Source organism: Amia ocellicauda, chromosome 5 (assembly GCF_036373705.1).
Source record: "Amia ocellicauda isolate fAmiCal2 chromosome 5, fAmiCal2.hap1, whole genome shotgun sequence".
In the NCBI taxonomy this organism is placed as follows: domain Eukaryota; kingdom Metazoa; phylum Chordata; class Actinopteri; order Amiiformes; family Amiidae; genus Amia; species Amia ocellicauda.
The window spans coordinates 39,920,913-39,946,101 of record NC_089854.1 but is presented as its reverse complement, the minus strand read 5'-3'; the positions used below and the strand labels follow the sequence as shown (position 1 = coordinate 39,946,101).

The following is a 25,189-nucleotide window of genomic DNA, read 5'->3' as shown; positions in this document are numbered from 1 at the left end:
AACCGTATTTTTGGGTTTCAGTTTAAGTTGCCAGTTTTTAGCACTTTTATAATTAATCTTTTTTCCTCTCAGAATTTCAATTTAAAATAGCACCTCCTAACCAAAGGAAGCAGTATACGATGTTGGCAGTATTAGAATGGATAAATGATTCCCATCTGACATGTGTACAGGGTTTTTCCTCCACTGAATCTATTTTTAAGTTTATGTATACATTCAGAGCCAGAGAAGCTGTAATGCACTGTACAATTGTTGAGATTAGCACTGGATATATGCTAATCTGAAGCTGGAGTCCTAATGCATGTGTTAATGTTGTGTTTCTCATTGCAGACTGTGTGTACAATAACAGAGTGTACGGTCCAGGAGACAGCTTTCAGCCTGCTAATGACCCTTGTGAGATTTGTACTTGTGAGGTAGGAAACAGAATAAAAATAAAAATGTAAACATCTGACTAACTACCATGGTTCCCATTTGCTGCCCTAATTAGCAAGTGTTTGAATGACTGTGTTAGTGCAGAGAAGGGGGCTGTACCATACCGTTGCTTTGTAATTACATAGTTGTTTTCAGTGTCATCGCCGTGTCATTGCTGAGTGCTTTTAATATAAAAGCATGAGCCGTGTGTGATAACATGTGCTGCTGCCTTTTAACTGATGTGTTCTTATACACTGCTAAATCATAGAGTAATATTAATTTAAAGCATTTCTATCTTTTTGTGAGGCACATTCTTAATGCAGAGACAACCATGCTTTATAGAACAGGTAAAGGAATTAGCGCGGATAATGAAATGCACCATTTAGGCTGACATTTAATATAATCTCCTTAACTTATTTACTTACTTAAAAAAACGGAAATGATCTCGTCACAGGTCTGAACAGAGTTAGTGCTGTGCTTGGAAATAGCTGTCACACTGTAATTCAGAATGACACGAGCTGCACAGGAGACATGTAAATGTGGCAGAATAAACCATTTTTGTTAATCATCATCTACATGAAAAAATAGAATGGTTCTTCAAAGTCAATCACTGTGTAAAGCAGCTGTAATGAAGAATGTAGTGTCTGATGAAGGTCTTGATTAAACTGTATCTTGTGGTCAAAGAACAGAATTATGTCACTAGCTACAAAACCAAAACAGATAGATGAAGCCACTGATTGATTTTTTTAAATGTTTATATAACAACTTTCTATTTTACACGATTTGTTGTTTGTTGTAGGTGATGCCGGATGGAGAGCAGCACTTACGCTGTTACCGTAAGCAGTGCCCAAGTCTGGTGGACTGCCCAAAGAACCACATTCAGTTCTCCGGTCCTGACCCTTGCTGTCCTGTTTGTGCCCGTCAGTATTCTTACTCCCTCTGTGTAATTCAATAATGAAAAGACAATTGCATTCTTTGGACGTGTGTAGTTTAATCAAACTGGCTAAATTATTTGACAAATGGGCTTTATTGTAGTCCTTTCTGATAAAGGTTCATTTCTAGGAACATTTACATCCTAGGTTCTCATTATGTACCCAATATTGGCTCATCGGATTCCAGTGTTATCTCTTCTTTTTTACGGTCGTCTCTAATTTATTATTAGGAGCTCAAATACACATGCACGATGCATACGTTCTGAAAAAGACTTGGCTTCAACCCCAAATCTACGTGCTGAAGCTCCCCAACCTGGATAATAGAACATCACAGTGCTAAAATCTACCTTTAAGATGTCATCCCATTTCATCTTTGCACTGACCTTTTTTTTTTTTTTTTTAAAGTAAAACCACAAGCAGAGTTTAGATTTCAGAGATATAATGCCTGTGGTTTCATAGTACTAACCAATAAACAGATGGCCACGATCTTGAGCATCTTTGGAATTAGGCTATATATTGAAATCATGGCCATTAGATAACTGAGAAGTACTGCCATTTGGGTATAAAAGGCAACTCGGCAGAAAGCCTGATAAATTATCCTTACATTGCAGTGCTGAATGGTGTCTTTACTTTCTTTTATTCCGGAGAACAATCAGTGATGGAAATGAGGCCAACATCTGGAGAATGGAGTCCTTTGTTATTGTAATCAGCCTAGAAGGAGACTATCATAGGAGATATGGAGTTCATAACAGTGTATTAAACTGTGCATAAGTTAGGGCCCTTCTTCGGTTTTGTTTAATCCAAGTAAAATATGTGATAATAGCATAGACATATTTGTTTGGTTTTAATAAAGGTTCTGCTTCATTATTCAGCTGTAAAACAAAGAAATACTGCAGTACTCCTCACCCCAGCTGTTAGACAAAGCGGTTGCATTTGAGTCCTGTGATATGAGGCAGTTCTGTAGTTCTTTTCGGTTTTCCTCATATGTATTTCGGTAGTATTATCTCAGACTTTTGAATCTGCATTACAGGCTGAGGGCCAGACCCAATCAAATCTTTGGCCTGCCCACAAATTGCATATTACAAACTTGTATCATATCATGTGTTTATTTAGCACTGTAGAGTAAAATAAATTAAATCGTGATAGGGTACACGATTGTACTTTGCAATTCACGGGGCACTCAAAGTTTTGATTTGGTGTGTCTCTTAATCTTAAAAGTCAGTACAAAACTAATGCAGTAGTTAATGGTGATAATTAATGCATATGATGAAATTCTTTAGGGGTGACAATGCTGCAGCTGATCTGTACAGATTTACTTGATGGCAAAAGACAGTTAACTGATCAAACTTTGTATCTCTTTAAGAGCCCCTGAGCAACTGCACGGCAGACCTTGTGGGCAATGAAGTCCATGCTACTGATGACCCATGCTACACCTGTCAGTGCAAGGTATGAGAAATTAGTGCTCAGTAGGCGTGTCATTTTTTTGACCCCTAGAATTTGTATTTATCAGGTGACATACTAAACAACAACCAAATAGTATTATGCTGATCTATATAGGTCATATGATTATTGGTCATATTTAATTATCCATGAAGAATAATTACTGTAGCTGTCATCTGTCTTCCACAACATTCAATTTCTACAAAAAATAAATAAAAGTGAATCAAAAAACATTCCTGATTTTTTTTTTTTTTCCACCCCAGGATCTGACTTGGGTTTGTGTGCATCAAGGGTGTCTTCCTCTAAGCTGTCCAGTTTCAGAGCAGTTTATGACTGATGACACCTGTTGTCCCATTTGTGATGGTAAATACCTGACTGTTTAAATTTGATTCATTTCAGTATTGTGTGGTATTTTTCAGTATATGTGTTAATTTATAATTTCACTGCAACAAGCTGCATTTCCCATAGTAACATTGCATTAAAACTGCATGTAAACTATCTCTACCATATATCTACCATCACATATTGGGTTTTGGATTTGCAGTTTGTGGTTATGTTGAAGTTTTCATATTAATCAGGGCCTAAGCCATGTCTCACAGTACATGCAAGTTATTTTTATATTAATGAACAATAAGTAAAGTGAATATGTGTATTTATTTCTAGAGTGTGTGATTGAAGCTGAAAATCGGCGTGTTTCTAATGGAGAGAGCTGGACAGACAGTGTGGACGAATGCATCACATGTACCTGCAATGTAAGGACAATTAACTACTAACTTCAATTTTGATATTTTTAAGTCAAACACTTGATTCTAGCAGCCTACTTTAAGTCTGTTGTTCTCTTGAGGTATTTTAACAATGTGTCTTCTGCTGTTAGATGATTTATTTTGGCTGTCTGGAATTTATGTTCCTTGCAAATTCACAGTTGTCAAAAAGAGGTTACAAGAGGGAAATTAGAAAAGCAGTTTTGTTCAGCTGAGATAAGCTATTTGTTCCTTGTTGCCAATTTTATCCCCTAAACATTTACAGTCATCTAATTACAACCTGTTTCTGTAGTTTGAAAAGTCAGTACTCCAGTGTGCATTTTTCCTCAGAACTTTGAATCATATGATATTTAATTGGATTTGTGTTTTTCTTTTCACTATAAAATCTCACAGTGAAGAGCAGCGAGCAGAGTGATAGATATACATTTTGCCTTCATTTAGAATGACTGAATTACATTTGTGATCTTCTTTAAAGAAAATAAAAGTATTTTGAAACATCCAGAATGCTGGAATCAGAACTTCACTTTGTAATTTAATGGGATGTCATTATGATATACACTCACCTAAAGGATTATTAGGAACACCTGTTCAATTTCTCATTAATGCAATTATCTAACCAACCAATCACATGGCAGTTGCTTCAATGCATTTAGGGGTGTGGTCCTGGTCAAGACAATCTCCTGAACTCCAAACTGAATGTCTGAATGGGAAAGAAAGGTGATTTAAGCAATTTTGAGCGTGGCATGGTTGTTGGTGCCAGACGGGCCGGTCTGAGTATTTCACAATCTGCTCAGTTACTGGGATTTTCACGCACAACCATTTTTAGGGTTTACAAAGAATGGTGTGAAAAGGGAAAAACATCCAGTATGCGGCAGTCCTGTGGGCGAAAATGCCTTGTTGATGCTAGAGGTCAGAGGAGAATGGGCCGACTGATTCAAGCTGATAGAAGAGCAACTTTGACTGAAATAAGCACTCGTTACAACCGAGGTATGCAGCAAAGCATTTGTGAAGCCACAACACGTACAACCTTGAGGCGGATGGGCTACAACAGCAGAAGACCCCACCGGGTACCACTCATCTCCACTACAAATAGGAAAAAGAGGCTACAATTTGCACAAGCTCACCAAAATTGGACAGTTGAAGACTGGAAAAATGTTGCCTGGTCTGATGAGTCTCGATTTCTGTTGAGACATTCAGATGGTAGAGTCAGAATTTGGCGTAAACAGAATGAGAACATGGATCCATCATGCCTTGTTACCACTGTGCAGGCTGGTGGTGGTGGTGTAATGGTGTGGGGGATGTTTTCTTGGCACACTTTAGGCCCCTTAGTGCCAATTGGGCATCGTTTAAATGCCATGGCCTACCTGAGCATTGTTTCTGACCATGTCCATCCCTTTATGACCACCATGTACCCATCCTCTGATGGCTATTTCCAGCAGGATAATGCACCATGTCACAAAGGTCGAATCATTTCAAATTGGTTTCTTGAACATGACAATGAGTTCACTGTACTAAACTGGCCCCCACAGTCACCAGATCTCAACCCAATAGAGCATCTTTGGGATGTGGTGGAACGGGAGCTTCGTGCCCTGGATGTGCATCCCACAAATCTCCATCAACTGCAAGATGCTATCCTATCAATATGTGCCAACATTTCTAAAGAATGCTTTCAGCACCTTGTTGAATCAATGCCACGTAGAATTAAGGCAGTTCTGAAGGCGAAAGGGGGTCAAACACAGTATTAGTATGGTGTTCCTAATAATCCTTTAGATGAGTGTATAGATATAGAGTCTTGACCCTTAGGTGTAAAAGTTGTAGTGTATTTCCTGCAGTTGGACCCATCTGTTTGGGGAAAATACTGTTTCATCCATAAAAATGAATATAATAAAGTCCATGCAATATTAGCATTTGCTGCTATTAGCCTTTTTACCTTACTTGTTTGATTTAATGATGAAGATATCTATGACATGTCCCTCTGGAGGAGAAAAGTGTAACTGACGCACATCCTGTGTTAAATCCCTGCTCTCAGCTTGGCTACATTGAGTGTAACATCGAGGAGTGTATGCCTGTGATTTGCCAGGATGGTTTAGTGAAGATGAAGGCACAAGGAAAATGCTGCTATGAATGCCAAGGTAAATCCCAATTATTAAAGCTTCTTAGTCCAATGTCATTCATGTCCGGTGTCATGAATCTCCTCAAGTAGCAAAGAACTGGAATACATGAGTGTGGAGTGAACCTAATCTTTCCTATAGGAAAAGCCTTTTTAATGTTTTAGTGCAGTGTAACCACTGTATATCTCCATGTGCATGAATTCATTTGGTTTGAATATCATTGTGCCTGCTTTAATGTCCAATCACTGCAGGGTGGTCTATTTTTATTTAGACACCAAAACCACCGAAAGGGATGTGGCAATTATATTCAGGCGAGTGGCAAATTATGAATGGAGGAACATAATGAATGCAGATGCCTCCAAAGAGGTGTACTGCGTGATACAATTAAGCAATTAACATCCTATCATGCTCTGTGGCATGTATACAAATGCTGAGCAGGCCCAGTAGACCTTGATTTTGGATCAAGATGGTAGTGCATAAACCCCTACAAAGACAAATGCACATTTGAGAGTTCAGTTGTGCAACAAATAAGTGGGCGAGTGCTTGTGTGGTGTACAAGGGAACGGTACAGGCCTGACTGCTTGACCCCTACAGTGAGGGGGTCCGGAGGCTCTGTTATGCTGTAGGGGCAATTTCCTGGCATGGTTTGGGTCCACTTGTCCCCTTAGAGAGAAGGGTCATTGCAAATCATTACACATTAAAGATCACCTTTATCCTATGGTGACACATTTCTATCCTGATGGTAGTGGTCTCTTCCAGGATGACAATGCCCCCATCCACAGGGCACGAGGGGTCACTGAATGGTTTGATGAGTAAGAAAATGATGTTAATCATATGCTGTGGCCTTCGCAGTCAACAGATTGAACACCTTTTTCCCTCCCGAGATTTTGGACCAACGTGTTAAACAGCGCTCTCCACCACCATCATCATAACACCAAATGAGGGAATATCTTTTGGAAGAATGGTGTTTCATCCCTCCAGTAGAGTTCCTGAGACTGTAGAATCTGTGCCAATGAGCATTGATGCTGTTCTGGTGGCTCATGGTGGCCCAACACCTTATTGAGATACTTATTATTTTCCTTTAATTTGTGACCCGTCTGTATATAATCTACAAAATGCATTGTATAAGCCAACTTCCTACTGCTGTCCTATGGTAGTAGAGATTTGTTTATTGTTACCATAGGATATTTGCACTTTAAACGTACTGTGGTTTTACCATAGTTTTTCAATGCTTTCCTATGAGTCCGACAGTTCTTCACTGTTCTTTATTGTACTGGGCCAGGAATAAAGGTCCAGTGCAGTAGAGTAGAATGACACATGTTGAACCCATAGGAAACCATGGCTGACCTACAGAAAAGTCACATCGAAACAATATAAATAGCTCAGACATCCAGTGGTAAAGTTACCACGGTCGACGTGCCTCAGGGTTTGTCCCATATCACTTTGTTTTTTGATTTTCAGACCCGAACATCTCCTGCACCTACCAGGGCAACGTGTACCAGTCCAACGAGCACTGGGAGGTGGACGAATGTACCACCTGCACGTGTGTCTCAGGGGAGGTGCACTGCCAGACGGAACGCTGCCCTCAGGTCTCCTGTGCGTCGGTATGGAAAGCGGAAAAGCACCATTGCAAATTTGTGGATCATTCCCAAACTCCGATTTCAAGATTGCTTTTACTCCACGTGTACCAGGGGGGCCTATGATTTAGTTCTCGGATGGCCACATGGTTTTCTGATATTTTTACCCAGTGACTATTAATTTAACTAATTTATCCGCTTATTTCATTATTATTATTATTATTTTTTTACAGTTAATAGCTTATAATACATTGTTATACACTGCCCACAGATACCCACCTCTTCATACAGCCTAAAACATCCACAACCCCAACACCAAAATGTGAAGCTACATCAGATCTACTCTCTGACATACTGAGGATTAGACCAAATCTAAACTGTGACCTACCTGCGAATCGCAAAGTACAAACCTGTATCCTAAAGCATTTTAATTTATTTTAAGCCACTTTCTACTACCTGTAAATACAAACGCTGATAGGCTACAGGTTTAGATTTGGGCTACAACTGAGTTTTTAAGATCTCCAGACATTAAAGAGCTTTTTCAAAGGTGTTGCAGAGGAGGTTGAAAAAAATCAGCTGGCACGGTTATCATCACTATGTTGTTATCAATTTTAGATGCTATTTTCAAAGGTTCTAAAGGTAAAAGGTGTTCTATTAACACCCCCCCCACCACCACCTCTCCACCACTTCCCCCTTATTGCAAGCTTAATTAAATCAAATGTATCTCATCTAATGTCCTGATTAGGTGTGTGGTGCTGTGGCGAATAGCTTAGTGTTGATTAAAAGCAGGTCTGTGATTCATTACTGATTGCACTGTGGTTTAAAGGATGAGACCCCAGCGCTGATCCCGGGAATGTGCTGCCCACACTGCATTCCACGACCGGCCACCTGCATCGCCTTCGGAGACCCGCATTACCGCACCTTCGATGGGAAAATGATCCACTTCCAAGGGGCCTGTACCTACGTGCTGGCAGAGGACTGTGAAGAGGGAGATTTCAGGTATGTCACCCTAGACCAACGCTTCCTTGATGGTCGGGAATCTTCTTTAGGATACTTTAGGATGGCGATTACTTTTCTTAGTACGTATACAATTGAAATATTTGCTTACTGAGGTGTAAGAGGGAAAATTACATTTTCATTAAATTTAGTTGAGGTTTAAATAAAGAGATTGCTCTTTCTTTTGAAAGCAGTGCCAAAACAGCTCTACCCTTTACTGCACCTTATTTAATCATCCTGATAAGAGGATTTGCCATAAGCCAGTGGGTTACCTCACTAAGGACAGTCCTCTATTTGACCCACTAAATAAATGCAGCGTATTATTTTCCATTTGAGGTCTCAATTTATCAACCAAAGAAGTGCAAAGCTAGACTGAAAAGCTATGTCTGGGCACGTACAAAATGCTCAGTCCAAATGTACACACTTGAGAAAGCGCTGAGCCTCTTCTGCTGATCTGCAGTATTCATGCTACTAACGATGACCGAGGCCGTAAAGGAGTTTCCTGGACGAAGGAAGTGACCATGTACGTCGGCGACGTTGTGGTTCAGTTGCTGCAGGACTGGGTGGTCTTGGTAGGTTAAATTTCCCTGTGATGAAACATTTAAAAAGACTTGTTTCAAGTTTTCATTGTTTTTGCATCTTGTCCAGATATCTAAAGATTTACAGTTTTAACCCACAAACACCACTATGCTTTTTTATGTGTGAAAGTCACACTTTTGTTTTGTGAAGATCTAACATATGTTTTACTTCCCAGGTTGATTATCAGACCGTGACTTTGCCTTTCCTAAAGGAGCCTTACATTTATGTGGAACGTAAGACAAACACCATATTACTGAACACAAACATTGGAGTAAAGGTAAGTTGTAAATCATTTTTGATTAACCCAATAACATTAAAAAACACCAGAAATGTATTTTGTCTTGGTTGACTGCTATATGAAGTATAGTTAAACACCAATTTTTTTGTTTTAGTATGAATTTCTGAAAAGGCTGTTTTCTACCTCTGTACACACACACTTTCAGACTCTCAGTTGTTTTATGTATTGCACACTTTTTGGATCCTAATTATAAGCAATGAAGCAATGTATGTGTTGGCATTTTGCAGGTACTGTGGAATGGGAAATCCCATCTAGAAGTGAGTGTTCCTGGGACTTATAAAGGTACTATGTGTGGTATCTGTGGAAATTTCAATAATTATCCCCAAGATGATATGAGGATTCGAAGTGGCCAGATTGTGCTGTCAGAAGCTGCATTTGGAAACAGCTGGAAGGTTTGTGGAAACCATATCCATAATTATTTACTCTGGGGTGCAAATGTTACGTTCAAGCTTAACTGAAAAAGTCCACTTGCATTTGTAAGTTAATCAAAGCTTAAATATTCCAAACTGTGCAAAAACAGATTGAATAATTTTCTACTTTCACAATAAGCATACTTAGTTCTGAATGAGGCGAGATACGCTTGTTGGCCTGATGAAGATTTGCAATTACTTTTCTAATTAAACCTGACAATGTTCTAGACACGTGTTCCCTTTACACCTTAATTGGGCTATGCTGACTCATACACCTTGAGAAAGTTTTTCGATCTTAAGAGAAGACTATATAAAAATGAAATTAAAAACTAATAATTTATCCTTGCTCCTACTTTTTTTCACTTATGGTAATGAGTACAGTTTGCCTTACAGGACATTAATGGCCACAATGGATAAAATACCCAATAAGTGTACATAAACAACACTATGGTTATAATTATATAATTTCATATGGGAACATAAATCATCCATTCCTAAAGCAGGTCACCCAAGTCTTACATGTAAGGTTATTTCTCTAGGTGCAGAATGAGAATCACACCAGTGTCCACTGTAACGACGGGGTGGACATTGACTCTTGTAAAGAAGCTGGATACTACGCGCGGAAGACGAGCAACGCCAAGTGTGGCATCCTGAAATCAGAGGTGTTTGAACCCTGCCACAGAGTGGTCCCTCCCGAGATGTTCTTTGCCTCCTGCGTGTATGACCTGTGTGCCTGTGGCTCCAACGTGGACGACTGCCTTTGCGATGCCCTGGAGGCCTACGCGTCCGAGTGTCGCGAGGCTGGGGTCGTCCTGCAGTGGAGGTCTCCGGCGCTCTGTGGTAAGCTTGTACTTCCCCGGAGAGGTCAGCACCAATATTCGGGCAGGGTGGTGGGTGCTTCCCTGCTGGAAAATTAGATGAATTGCTACTGTATTATTTCAGAAGATACTTAACTGTGGAATTGCAGCCTTATTCATTATCAGGTTCAGCCTTGATAGCTGATTTGATTTGTTCAGACTTTGCTGAAATGATCTTCTTTGGCCTCACAATGCACCTAATTGTCCTGCAAGATGTGAAGTTGGCAGAAGATAAGCCCAAGTATACGTTTGTTCATAGAAGTGTGTCCATGAATACTGTTTGTGCACCTGGTCCTCTAAAATGTGACCAGACCAGGTCGATATTGTGTGAATACTATCTGTTTAATCAATGACAAACAAAGTGTGTCCATGAGTTCCCTGAATAGTTTTTTTCCTCCAGGGATATTTGAATTCCAGAAATGAAAAGAAGAGAAAATAGTCAATTTGGGGGAAATTACAATACTTTTTTATTTTATTTTATTTTCCTGTGTAGCTGTGGGCTGTCCTCAAGACCGTGGTTTTATCTTCGATGAGTGTGGCCCCCCCTGCCCCAAGACCTGCTTCAACAAAGATGTGCCTCTGGGTGTGATTGAGGCCCACTGCTTCAAACCCTGCGTTCCCGGATGCCAGTGCCCGGCCGGTCTGGTGGAGCACGAGTCTCACTGCATCGCCCCAGAATCCTGTCCCAGGATCATTTACGGCAACATAAAAGGAACGGGTTAGACAGAGGACTGGGAAGCCTATTGCACTTTTAACCCTTCACAGTGATGGTGCTATACGTTGAGAGATCTTGCACAGGAGAAAAACAAAGGTGCTTTATTTTACTTTGTGTTATTTATTGTATCATGTTCAAGTCAATGCTATACATTTTACAAGGCTTGCTACTTTTCGATGTTCAGCAGCAAAGATTGTTAAAGATTAAAAAAAAAAAATATATATATATATATATATATATATATATATATATATATATGAAATAATTTACCTAGGATACAGTTGGTTAACAACAAAACTCACTATTTTCTTAGTACCAAAAATTAATAATGAAGAAATGTTCTGTAGTTAGTATAACATTTATAAGTACTGTTGTGTCCCTGTTCTGCTCTAAATGACTGGGGTCTCTGTCTGAGTGGTCCTTTTGTACACTGTCATTTTATCCTATTCTGACTGATATGGGAAGCATAACAAGGTTAGAAAAGCGACACAGAGACTTGCAAAATATCAAATTAAAGGTAAATTCTACTAAAACACCATGTCTTCACAGATTATGCCAAGCTGGATGGTAAATAGTTGGACAGAATGCAGTTGGGGGTGAGGTTAAGAGTGAACTGGTGGAATCCAATCCAATACATATTCTCTCTTAAATAGGGCACAGGAAAATTGTTTGAGTAACGGTAACTTCTCCATTAAGCATGGATTAAAAGAGATAAAAATAAATAGTGGCAAGCCTGCTTATAACCTACATACACCACTTTGAGATGTATTGTGCCTATGACTGTCACTGTTAAACAGGCACCAGCTGAATAAATGTGGGGTGATAAATGCAACCCCCTAGGTGCTTTTTCAATTTAGAGAATTTTAAGTAAATGACAGAAATGTATTGGTACCACATAAAGGGGACAAATTGGGTAATTGTATTATTATATTAATATATGAATCCAATAAAACACACACACACACACGTTCTGTCTGGTATTAAAATATTGCGCAAAAACACAAGTGTTTGCTTTAATTCTCAAGAACATCTCATTAAATCACACACCTTTACTCCCATTTTCACTAGATCCTGATTTCATTATCATAAAATAAATTAAGTACGTGTGTATCCTTCTAATGATATACTTGTCTCATACAAACTGAAGTGATTGCTGACAGAAGTGATTGGCATTATCTTTGGGTTATTATATAGTTACAATGATATACTTGCCCATTGTTTTATCTTATTTTCATTTGGTTTATTTTACTTTTTGTGGCACCAATAAGTTTCTAAATTTCAAAGATCTGCTTTTAATGCTGTTGTTGGAGCAGAGTTTATTGAACAGGTACACACTCCAGCTGCAGAGTAATGTGTGTGTATATATATATACTTTATCTCCTGGCAATGTCTTTTTATGTTTTCTGCCTTAAGACAGAATTTACTGTAATTAATGATTCACTGGATGACTTAAACGTTTTGTATTTTATAGCACATAATGTGATCTCTATTTTCAGAAAGTTTTGTTTCTGCATTTTAATAAAAATGCACAAGGAAAGAAACATTGTCCTTTAATTATCTATCTATATATCTATGTAGTGTCTGTTCAAACTGTAAGAAAAGCTTTTTTTGTATTTTAAGCATGTCTACTTACATTTGTCATACTATGCATAAAATAACCATGAGCATTATAAAGTATTATACATTTAGTAGGGTTATTCTGATATTTTTGTTTTGTTTTAGTAAGGGATTTCTTCGTTGGCTCCGTGTTAATTTAGATAATGAATACAATCTGGTTTTAAAACAATTAAGCATATCAGATTTCACAGATTTTTTGTGAATATGTATTTATGGACACATTCATTATAAATAATAAACACTGTACACCGAATAAAAACACTGAAAAAAACAGTATTCCACAGAAATTGGAGTGATTAACTGCAGTTCCCTGTTCCACATAAAGTTCCTGCTTTATGTGATTGACCTCTGCTTTTGACTTTGGTAGCCCAGTTTTTATACATTGGTCATGTTTTGATCAGAATATGTTTAAAAATTCACTAGATGATTATTATTATTATTATTATTATTATTATTATTATTATTATTATTATTATTATTATTATTATTATTGTTGTTGTTGTTGTTGTTGTTTTGTTGTCAGTCTATAATCTAATAATAATAATAATGAATGTGTGCTTGCATTTATTAACAAAGTATTTTGTTCCCTACAATTTAATATTAAAAGCTGAGAAAAAAGAGCCTAGTTTTATTATAAAATTATAAATTGCTTAGTTTAAAATTAAGCACTATTTTAATTATGTAATCTTTGCTTTCAAAATAATCTAAAGAATATACTGTAATGTAAAGACAAAATGAAAAGATCCATATTCCTGCAAACACTTTCATTTCCAAACAATACACATTTTAAATACTAGGCAGAAATTAGGTCAAATAAGGAGAGATATTTGACAGGATGAAACAAATGGTTAGTACAGCAGTTTCAGAAATAGAATAAAAACTATTATTTTTAATTTTCTCATGGTAAATAAAGTTGTTGTTTTTAATTGAGAGAAAAGTGTCAATATGACCATAACTGTCAAATAATGAGACTCTACTTGAATAACAGTTTTTTTTGTTGTTTGTTTTTTCTTTTTACATCACCTAGAGTGATTGTCATTGAGTAGACTTTTAATAGCATTGTCTCAGTGGTACCATAAAATGTAAGTGCAGTGTACAAAATTAAATGTTACGAGTCTGCAATTCAGTGACCTTCTCAATAAGATGCCATTCCAAATTATTTATTGTTTTACATATTTAGGTTATAGCTGTCATCAGCAAAGATAAATGTTTAAAAGGTGTGAAAACATAGCTTCATATCTGAAATAAAACAACAACAACCACTTGATATCTTTAAGTCTATTTCAAATGATGTTGTTGACCTGATTTATACTTGTTACTGGGTGTAACTGTGATTGTTTGTATTATTATTATTATTATTATTATTATTATTGTTCGTAAATATATTACTTTTTTCATTTGTGTATTTATTTTTTTATACTTTGTATATTTTTTGTACCTCACTAGATAAATAAAGTTTAAAATACATAAACAGTCTCAATTCCTTTTCCTACACTTTTTTTCCTCTCCTGAAAATGTAAAGCAACAGATTTTCCAAGTGATTATTTACCATAAAGTACTTGCATTCACTGTATAGTAACTTAAGAGTCTTATGAATTAGAGTCTTAAGACTTAAGAAATAAAAATACTTGCATCTCAGTATCCTTGTTTGGTTTCCATTCCCACAGCATACAATGTATTATATCAACATCATATTTTGGAGCTCAGGGTTTAATGATTTAGAAATATGCAAATAATTGTGTCTGAAGTGTCATCTATCATTTACTCTAGAAGCTGTGTGTATTAATTGAGTTCATGATGTCTCCTCTGTTTTTGTGTGTGGTTGATCTGGTGCAAATGATGCATTTATAAAGAACAAAATATGAACCTTGAATAACACAGTTTTATTGATTCACTGTTCACAACATGGACATTAATATAGTTGTTATTTTCATTTCCAGTGATACAAAACATAAAAAATAAAATGTGTGTGCAGAGAGAAAAATACAACCCAGTTTATTTTAGATTGTTGAATGGTTTGTGCTTCCTTTTACATTTCCTCTAGTGTTTCTAGTTTTTACATCATAATATTGATTTTACACCGCAGCAGAGGAAATCTTGTTAATTACCTAATGGAAATTGGTCCTCAAATCCCATTAACAAAATGCTTAAAGGATACTCAAATTTGTATCTCCTGGTTGTCATTAATACACACTACAGGAAATGCATGATCAAACTAATGTAACTTATCCGGTAAAGACATTTACAAAAGTATATTTCCATCTATAAATTTCCGCAATGCCAAAATATTTTGATTTAAAACCATATTGTATGTTTGACACTTTATGCAAGTCTAGCTGAGGCCTGGACAGTATACAGAATACAGCTGAGACGGCAAAACAAGTACACCGAACGTAAGTGTCCACTGAAATTTATTTTAATAAGCGCTTGGAGAATTAAAATGTGAGATACAGTAATGAAATATCACTTTTGAGAGAATTCAAATGTTGGGATTGGAACATAGTATCCAGATGTATCTACTTTGAAGCTATACATCTCAGTGTACCTCAGACCCAGGTTTTGATATTTTGATCAACCTTTTATGATGTTCGAGTTCTTATTACTAATATGCACCTGTTTTCTATTAATCATAAGTTGTCTTCTACCCATGTAAATTATTTTTTAGTTTTTTTCAATATATGCCAGTCTTCAAAGCTGCCACTGTAGCCAGTTGTTTCTGAATTAGGCATGGTACTTTCAGCAAATTCTCGTTCACATTTTGTTTGGCCGTTGGCAAAAGCAGGACTGGTTGGCAAAAAATAAATCACTTACATGTGTTTTTAAGATGTGTGTGAAATACAACCGAAGAGCTTTCTCTAAAATATTCTTACAAAAACATGCACATTTAGTTTGAAAAGGTAATATCACACAGTAGGATGATAAAAGACATACTTTTATAATTGCACATTTGTCACTTATTTTATGTCTCTGGGCTAGGATTTCAGCATGGTTTATAAACTACTGTATTCAAGCCATATTTTCCCCACAAAGGAGCTTGATATATTTAGAACATCACCATATAACTGAAAGTGGGGTTGGTTGTCATCTTTGATTTCACAAGTATGTTAACTAAGGCATTGAAGGTAATAGATAATTGATTCTAGAACGTTTGAAAAATAATGTCGCTCCCGGAACTATTGAACACACTAACAAAATAAAAATCTTTATGCGTTGTGTACCGCTTTCTGTTCATGGCGCGGAGACTTCATGTTTGACAGCATAACAGTTTCTGAAAGACATTCCTAAATTCTGTGTTGAAGGCTGTGTAGATGATAGGATTTACAGCGCTGTTCACATACCCCAACCATGTCACGATACTGATTAACGTCGGCCCGATGTCACAGGATACACACAGGACCTTGGTAACATGGACTACAAAGAATGGTGTCCAGCAGGCCAGAAACACCCCTGTTAAAGAAGACAAAACAAAAACCAAAAGTTCACTTTCACATGTATTTCCTTGTTTACAAAGTGAAGTTGATTTCACAGTGACTAGGATGTACAAAAATCATGTTTTCCACATTAATACAATCTGCTGAAAGTGTTTATAGAGCTTTCTGTTCCCCATCTGACTTTCTAGATCTACAGTGAGGGGAAAAAAGTATTTGATCCCCTGCTGATTTTGTAAGTTTGCCACTGACAAAGAAATGATCAGTCTATAATTTTAATGGTAGGTGTATTTTAACAGTGAGAGACAGAATAACAACAGAATAATCCAGAAAAACGCATTTCAAAAAAGTTATACATTGATTTGCATGTTAATGAGGGAAATAAGTATTTGATCCCCTGTCAATCAGCAAGATTTCTGGCTCCCAGGTGTCTTTTATACAGGTAACGAGCTGAGATTAGGAGCACTCTCTGTCCACAGAAGCAATCAATCAGATTCCAAACTCTCCACCATGGCAAAGACCAAAGAGCTGTCCAAGGATGTCAGGGACAAGATTGTAGACCTACACAAGGCTGGAATGGGCTACAAGACCATCGCCAAGCAGCTTGGTGAGAAGGTGACAACAGTTGGTGCGATTATTCGCAAATGGAAGAAACGCAAAATAACTGTCAGTCTCCCTCGGTCTGGGGCTCCATGCAAGATCTCACCTCGTGGAGTTTCAATGATCATGAGAACGGTGAGGAATCAGCCCAGAACTACACGAGAGGATCTTGTTAATGATCTCAAGGCAGCTGGGACCATAGTCACCAAGAAAACAATTGGTAACACACTACGCCATGAAGGACTGGAGGAGGAGGAATGACCCCAAGAACACCATCCCCAACATCAAACATGGAGGTGGAAACATTATGCTTTGGGGGTGTTTTTCTGCTAAGGGGACAGGACAACTGCACCGCATCAAAGGGATGATGGACGGGGCCATGTACCGTCAAATCTTGGGTGAGAACCTCCTTCCCTCAGCCAGGGCATTGAAAATGGGTCATGGATGGGTATTCCAGCATGACAATGACCCAAAACACACAGCCAAGGCAACAAAGGAGTGGCTCAAGAAGAAGTACATTAAGGTCCTGGAGTGGCCTAGCCAGTCTCCAGACCTTAATCCCATAGAAAATCTGTGGAGGGAGCTGAAGGTTCGAGTTGCCAAACGTCAGCCTCGAAACCTTAATGACTTGGAGAGGATCTGCAAAGAGGAGTGGGACAAAATCCCTCCTGAGATGTGTGCAAACCTGGTGGCCAACTACAAGAAACGTCTGACCTCTGTGATTGCCAACAAGGGTTTTGCCACCAAGTACTAAGTCGAAGGGGTCAAATACTTATTTCCCTCATTAACATGCAAATCAATTTATAACTTTTTTGAAATGCGTTTTTCTGGATTTTTTTGTTGTTATTCTGTCTCTCACTGTTAAAATACACCTACCATTAAAATTATAGACTGATCATTTCTTTGTCAGTGGGCAAACGTACAAAATCAGCAGGGGATCAAATACTTTTTTCCCCCACTGTATAAGCTTGCTGACATAAGTATCAGCACCTACTGTCTTAAGTGGAGTTGTAGTTGCTGGGATGATTAGATATTTTGATTTCACTGTGAAATAAGAATATAAATTAATAAATAATATGCATTCAACAAATAAATGACATTGGGAACAACTGTTTCCAATGAAGGGTAGCCACAATTTTGTGTCTACGTTTCAAAAAATAGGAAACCATCAGAAGTCTTCAAACTGTGTTCATTCGACAGCCATTCTAAGCCTCTAAATTACAAGGTTTATAGGACTTAATTGAATGCAGCTTTTTAAAATGCAGCTGCTAGGGATCAAAGACAAATGATAATGAGGGTCAAGCAGACTATTTTAAGATGAAGTAAATCCTATTCACCTTGGAAACCACCTGAAATGTAAAGATGAATCATGTATCCAACCTGAATGTGTATTCATGTAACAGTGTAAATAATGTATTATAAAACATCGTTATTTTATGATCACATGTAACCTGTAACAATGGGAACCTCCACATAGAAACCAATGCCGTGGCAGGTAAAACCTCGACTCGGTTCAATGAAGTGGAAATTGGTATTTCATCAATACATCTATTTCAGTCACGACAAGTCTAAGGCATTACCCAATCACTGAGACTGGTTTCAATGTAATGGAAACCCCACTAGAATCTCTTAACATACTAATTTTGCTTAATGCAGGTGATCCGTTGTGTCATGGATGGAGAGTGGGCAGGCTGCAATAAAATCTCTTCCTCAAAGCTGAGCCATTTTTAGAGTAATGTTATTATTATATTTTTTTTCTTCAGACATGCAGCGTACCTACGACGATGGGCAGGACTTTCATGGCTTTCCGTTCCCTGCCGCTGACTCGGTGGCTCTTGCTCTGGAATCCTTTTCCCGAGCCGTTGTTTCGCAGGCCATTCTCCTTGAGACTGCCTTCCTTCGGCCTTTCTTGTGCCTCGGCGTCCGAAGTGCTGTCCAGCTGGGTGGTTATCAGTTCGTTCTCCTGCAGGGTGCTCTGATTGGCAGCGGTGGGGCTGAGGCCGGGCATCAGGTATTTCACCTTCTCTCTCCGCTCCCGCCGAAGGCCCTTCAAGCTGAGCGAAAACCGCCGCTCCCCCCTCATCAAGTTCGACTTCCGGTTGGCGCTCCACTTCTTCAAGCCGCGGAACATCCAGTAGTAAAGCAGCAGCATGACGGGGCAAGGCACAAAGAAAGAGCACACAGAGGAGTACACCACGAAGTTGTCGTCCTCCAGCTTGCAGACGTGCTCATCTCGGTTGGGGACCTGGTTGAGGCCAAATATGACCGGGCTGGCAACCCCAAAGGACAGGACCCAGGTGGCTGTGATTAAGATCAGTTGGCGCATACTGAACTGATTCCTGTTGTACTTCAGAGGGACCACAACCGCAATGTACCTGCGATAGTAATAAATAAAACATTGTAAATGGGAATTCCTCAGATTTGACCCCACTCAGATCTGAGCCAACATTTCAGGTGCATTTTCAACTTTCTGATCCACAGAGCCCCACACAAGCAACAAAGCCTCTACACCAAACAACCATTCCCATGTCTCATTGTTTTTTCTTTCACATTGACCCAGACTTCCATAAAAGTAGTGACACATACTATTATCTAACTGGTGTTCAATGTGTCTCCTAATGTGATTTTTTTTAAAGTAGCTGAACTCATGCATTGTGTTACAAAAAACAGCATTAATTTAGAGAACACTTAAACAGTAAAATGTAAAACTCAAAATAATGTAAGATGTTTAAAATTAGAGGCCAATATGAATATTAATAAATATGCTAATAGATATACTAATAAGCTGCACTAATATCTAATAAGCTAAATGTGTGGCATTAGAAAATATAAACTAATTTCAATATTTTAAAAATTGATGTCAATGATATAGAATCGGACAGGCATACTTTTTTAACCAATCAGAAAAACCCATTGTCATGAGGTTCTGCATTTTTGTGATGTAATGGAGGCTCCACCCAGGCTTGGGTATATAAATCAGTTTCTCTGTTGTTTAAATGATTTTGAAACGTGCAAATACATTCTTTTAGTGCCATTTTTTAAAGCTTGGCAGATTCATTTTAAAAGATGAGTTGGGATTAGTTGTCACACAGTAACAGTGAGACACTGTTAAGTTTCGCTTCATGGACTTCCACACAGAAAACCACAGCTTCTGAAGTAATGCTGGTTTAATACACTTGACTTGTGTAGGAAAGATGAACTGGCTAAAAGTTCCCACACCATTTTCCGGACACTTGCTTTCAAGTAGATTTGTTTACACTAAGTATTACGGTGTGCCAGCTGGGGCAAAGCTGAGGCGTCTCCAGGATGTAATATACAATGTAATATAATTACAGTGAAAAATAATTAAAATCCTTTTTTAAATCATTATCTTCGTTATATATGACTGACTTGACATTTGGCTTCAGCAAAGAGAAGTCTTCACTTTAAAATAGATTCACAATGTATGTAGTATTATTATTACTGTGCATGATTTATCTTTAAAATACCTATAAATGGATGCAAATAATGTACCTTTTTATGTAAAAAAAGCATGCACAGTTGGCCAAAAAGTCATAATGTGTCAGTCAGATTCAGATTTTCATGACTTTTCTGATTTTCTCCATTGACTTCCAGCAAAGCAGCTCCAGAATTAGCACCCCCGTCACAACATGGCATATTTATCGATCTCTGATTTCTGGTACATAGAAGGAGCTGCACATGCCAAACTCACTCCACAGAATCCCAGCTAACACACAATGTCGTGACAATGTAAATTATGTTGCTACAACATTGTGGCAACATTGTGTGTTAGCAGTCATGTTTCTACTTATAGAATCATCTGAGAAAATATGTATTTGTGTTCCTCTTTAAAATGCACAGCTGGACAAAAAAAAAGAAAGTGGAGCACAGATAAGAGACAATTTCAAGAAAAATAGGGTTAAAGGTATTTTTGTACTGAAGTTAAAGAAAAAGCTGTATGCTTAATATGAGAAGAAGCCTTCGCTGTAATGAAGGAGTACAATATGAGAAAACATGAAATGAAACACACTTCCACACGCTCCCAAATATACAGGCCTTTGGTTACCCCATGTTAGTGAGCTGGAAATGAGTTTGGCCCTTCTGCTTGAGTCTAACCTGATAATTAGACCTCCAGGTATAAACGTTTGTGCAGCCCTCCTTAGAGTGGAGCCCCTTTGATGTTTCCTACTAACAACATGGCATGCATCCTTTGCTACCTCATTAAATGTGATTTTTAAAGACCACCCAGCACATCCCCAGAATGCTAATGCTTTATTATATTATGATACTTTGAACAGCATTTAAGATTCCTTTAAAGTGAATATTAAACAAGTACACCGATCAGCCATAACATTATGACCACTGACAGGTGAAGTGAATAACACTGATAATCTCGTTATCATGGCACCTGTCAGTGGGTGGGATATATAAGGCAGCAAGTGAACATTTTGTCCTCAAAGTTGATGTGTTAGAAGCAGGAAAAATGGGCAAGTGTAAGGATCTGAGCGACTTTGACAAGGGCCAAATTGTGATGGCTAGACATCTGAGTCAGAGCAGTGGTCAATACCTATTCAGAGGTCTAGTGGAGTCCATGCCTCGACGGGTCAGGGCTGTTTTGATGGCAAAAGGGGGACCTACACAATATTAGGCAGGTAGTCATAATGTTATGGCTGACCTGTGTATAAACCAATATAAATAAAACTAGTCGCAATGTTGATTTTTTTTGCATCATCTATCTCGGAAATGCTGCCAGAGTGCTTAGGGGGATTTACAATCATTCAGTTGTTCTTATTCCTGACCTGCAAAAAGGGTAAGCTTTCCACATGTATATTACAAAAGACAAAAAAATATTACAAAAGACTTCACAGAGGTCTGGCACAAAACCGCACTCCTCCACATAGGTTAGAATAAAATACAAATCCTGTTAGCGTTGTTATTTAGTCATTGAGGTACAATAATAGGTAGTAGGACTCTACCCAAGTTCATATCTTCTGTCATATTTTTCCATTATTCTCTTTTTCTTCTGTCTGAAACATCATGGAACCTCATCTGTTCCCAATAACTTTCCACTTGGAGCAATGCTGAAAAGTGCATGTCCAAATGAAAAGTACTGTATTTAACTCCACGAGACATCAGTGTCAGAGGATGTGAGGGGAAAGGAGTGCATGACCCTCGGGAATAAGAATACAGATTTAAGAAGCACAGCAGTGGATGAAACCTAACAGGACTCTTGCACGCTGCCCTTTCTTACCTGTTTCATTACAGATTGTACTTAGAGACAGAGGTTGCTGCGGTTTAATGGATCATTTGGAGGATAAATTGAATCGGCACAACGTCGACACCTACTACTCTGTAAAGCATTGTCTCACAGGTTTGAGACATTCACAGGATATCAGAATGGCATTATAGGCTGTGCTCTTTCTTTATCGCAAGGGTTTCTGTCTTTTTATTTTTAAACCCATTATTTTGATTTCCTAGCAACTAGCTGGTAGATTGGTACATTTTGTTTGTACACTAAGAAGCACAGCATGTTTAAATGGATGTGTGTGGGTATCGCACTGAATGTAGATGCGTCAGAAGAGTAAACGGTTCCTTTGCTTGAAAACTTCAAAGTATTTAAATGCTGTGAGTTTATGTCCCAGAAGCTCTTTACATCCTGGTTAAATAGTAAGTAGTAATCTGGTGCACTGCAGAAATCCAAATTCCCCGAGTCCTAATATCAGCTGTCTCATGATGCTGAATTAATCTAAGCCTTTCTTTTGTTCTTACTTACAGCTTTGAAATGCAAGTGTACAAGTATAAATACTGTGTCCTAAATGCTCAGGAATGTGAGAACTGATCAACATTTAATGCATTAAACGTATTTCTGTAACAGAAAATGTATTAAATCGAAACAAATGATACAAACTAATGATACAACTTTGTTCGTTAACTATAGAAAAGGCATTACTTCCCTTAAAGGTGAAAGAGAATAAAATATAGATTGAAACAAGTCTGGATTCAGTTTCAAATCTAAATGACCTCTCATTAGTTTCATTCTGATCTATAAAATCTGAAGATCGATACACTATTTCTAGAGGTTTCTCTAATTCTGTAGTACACGTTTCCAGTTTCCACAGACTTCCAGTTAATAATAATAATAATAATAATAATAATATTTATTTATTGCCCTATAAGCATCTGAGCTCATTGTTGTGTTATGCGTACCCCATTTAAACCGTTCTTTAGGTGAAATATATCAAAATAAGTGAAAGGCTTCAGTTGTGTAGCTCATTTATGTAGCAGAGTGTCCAACATGAAAGCTTATCACATGTATTAACATTATTATGTTTTGGTTGATTTGAAAAGTAAAATAAAGCCCTAATTGAAACTTCACTGTGCAAAATTAACATATTGTCCTGGCTTACCATAAGCACCATATTTTCTGGATTTGGTATCTTACTAACATCATGCTAAATGTTTTTAGGTTTGGAACCATGGGTGCAGCACAGCATACCAGGGAGGATGAGAGCGCCTGGCAGATCGGTCAGTTCAGCTACTGTCCCTGAAACAACATCGTTCACGATTCCCTACACATTTCTGGGTTCAAACTCTCAATAAGTTTATTATATCACAGCAGAAAATCCTACAGGATCATCATAATAATAAAAAATAGCAATAACAGAAATACTCACCTATCAACACTGATTGCACATAGGTTCAGAATGGAGGCAGTACATAGCATTACATCCATGGTCATCAGTGCGTCACAGATATAGGTGTTTAGAGTCCATACACCCCCCAGAAACTAAACAATACAACGGGTAAATATGCATTTACCATGCATTCAAACCATTGAGATTTCAATTAATTGTCACCTGGCATCATAGGGCATAGGCCATGGAGACATAATTGCATAATTAACCTATTATTTTATCAAGCTTTTTTATTAAGGGGTAGGGATTACAGTATTTAACCCTATACCTCTAAATTGTGTAGAGTAGATTTTAAATTGATTTACACTAAATAGTTACCTTAGCTGGATTGAACTGCAGACCACTAATGTATGTCTGCTGGTGACATTGATTACTAATTTTGCATATTATATAATATTTAATGGTATGGCATGTTAGTATAATGTTTTACAAAGCAAGACAGTGCCTTGATTAATATATATGAATCCCAGCTGTTTCTGTGAATTGCAGTTGATTCTATACTGATTAATGATGTGGCGACTAAACACCTTCTGGGACAGACTACTGTGTTTCTGGTAACAGAGAATTCCACAGCGTCACTTCTCATCATTTTCAGTGGTAATGGGATGCAGAGCTATGTGTCCTGGATGTGTCTGCCAATGCTTGATGCATCTGCTTCTGCAAATCCGTAGTTTAATCATAGTTCAGATTTGTCTTTTTTGGTTGTTAGTTGCTGGTTTAAATATATACAGGTAAATATATACTCATACACATATATTGACATTTACAAAAACAGTTGTCATGGATGAGGAGAAAAAATGACAAGAAATACATTTCTGAAATGTATTTTAACATATGTAAAAGTGCAAAAGTAATATGAAATAAATTGCTAATTGTATCCTCTATAGGAAGAATACATTATAAGAATACTTCTCAAAACTTTTGCTACAAAAATATTGTTTTACTATTGTTTTCAAGAAATGTAGTTTAAAGGCAACTGTACATATACACGTATATTCTAACAGCTATTCAAACATCCTGAAGTTTAACATATAATACAAATAAAATATATATATATACTTTAAAATATACAATATATAAACAATATATCCACACACTTAACTTCTTAAATTAAATACTTGTTCCTATCTTTACTGTATTATTAGATCAATTAACCCAAAGCTTAGTCAATTGCTGAAGACCCTCCATTGACACCCTTCATGCACAGGCTGACTTAATACAGCCTGTTGAATTTCATTTTATCTAAAGCAGAATGCTGGCTGATAAAGGTAGGCTTACCTCTGAATACACATACAGTGGGAGGACCAGAACTGCCAGGAGCAGGTCTGCCACAGCCAAGCTAACAATGAAGTAGTTGGTGGCTGTTTTCAGAGACCGTTCTGTTAGGACACTCAGGCAAACCAGAACGTTTCCTAAGATGATTATCAGGATGAGTGTAATTCCAAACACGAGGGCCAGATAGTTGTACTCAACATCTTCCTTCTCCACGGTTACATTTGGTGTCACGTTGACCATGATGGTGCCACCAAGCTATTGAGGGTCTCCTGGTCTGGCATCAACATCTGGAATACAATGTTGGCAAAAAGAAAATAATACTATTTCAGAAGGATTTTCTTGATTTTCTTTAAACAGTAACAGCTTCCAGTAATGGCTGCAAATTCATAAATGAATGTATCAAAACCATGGGCATTGCACCTGAATAGTTTGTGCATGTCCACTGAACCCTAACTTTGATAATTTATTTAATCATATAGGCTAAATTATT

At 37.7% G+C, this 25,189-nt stretch overlaps 2 protein-coding genes across 2 annotated transcripts in view; one reads left to right on the top strand and one right to left on the bottom strand.

The window, feature by feature from the left end:
- kcp (kielin cysteine rich BMP regulator) overlaps positions 1 to 11,316 on the top strand; it is a 74,660-nt gene extending 63,344 nt beyond the window's left edge. The window contains exons 41-53 of the mRNA XM_066705175.1: positions 328 to 410; positions 1,208 to 1,328; positions 2,704 to 2,786; positions 3,044 to 3,143; positions 3,444 to 3,532; positions 5,571 to 5,673; positions 7,114 to 7,256; positions 8,056 to 8,228; positions 8,686 to 8,797; positions 8,980 to 9,081; positions 9,330 to 9,494; positions 10,052 to 10,352; positions 10,863 to 11,316. Of these exons, the coding sequence (XP_066561272.1) occupies positions 328 to 410; positions 1,208 to 1,328; positions 2,704 to 2,786; positions 3,044 to 3,143; positions 3,444 to 3,532; positions 5,571 to 5,673; positions 7,114 to 7,256; positions 8,056 to 8,228; positions 8,686 to 8,797; positions 8,980 to 9,081; positions 9,330 to 9,494; positions 10,052 to 10,352; positions 10,863 to 11,092 (1,805 nt within the window). The 3' untranslated portion in view covers positions 11,093 to 11,316. The remainder of the gene's footprint in view (positions 1 to 327; positions 411 to 1,207; positions 1,329 to 2,703; positions 2,787 to 3,043; positions 3,144 to 3,443; positions 3,533 to 5,570; positions 5,674 to 7,113; positions 7,257 to 8,055; positions 8,229 to 8,685; positions 8,798 to 8,979; positions 9,082 to 9,329; positions 9,495 to 10,051; positions 10,353 to 10,862) is intronic.
- A 3,280-nt stretch (positions 11,317 to 14,596) lies between these two features.
- drd4-rs (dopamine receptor D4 related sequence) lies at positions 14,597 to 24,972 on the bottom strand. Its single transcript, XM_066705724.1, has 4 exons — positions 24,703 to 24,972; positions 23,404 to 23,516; positions 18,506 to 19,104; positions 14,597 to 16,148 (listed from the first exon to the last, which is right to left on the bottom strand). The coding sequence occupies exons 1-4, from the start codon at positions 24,937 to 24,939 to the stop codon at positions 15,946 to 15,948; spliced, it is 1,152 nt and encodes a 383-aa protein (XP_066561821.1). The 5' UTR covers positions 24,940 to 24,972; the 3' UTR covers positions 14,597 to 15,945.
- Between the last annotated feature and the right edge of the window lie 217 nt (positions 24,973 to 25,189).

What these genes read in the sequence shown, in the direction of transcription:
- drd4-rs (XM_066705724.1), bottom strand. Translation starts at nt 24,939, where the DNA reads ATGGTCAACGTGACACCAAATGTAACCGTGGAGAAGGAAGATGTTGAG. An exon ending in TGTGCAATCAGTGTTGATAG is followed by an intron (nt 19,105 to 23,403) that starts GTGAGTATTTCT and finishes TTACTATCGCAG; the next exon opens with GTACATTGCGGTTGTGGTCC. An exon ending in AGTCCTGCCCATCGTCGTAG is followed by an intron (nt 16,149 to 18,505) that starts GTACGCTGCATG and finishes CTTCTTTAACAG; the next exon opens with GGGTGTTTCTGGCCTGCTGG.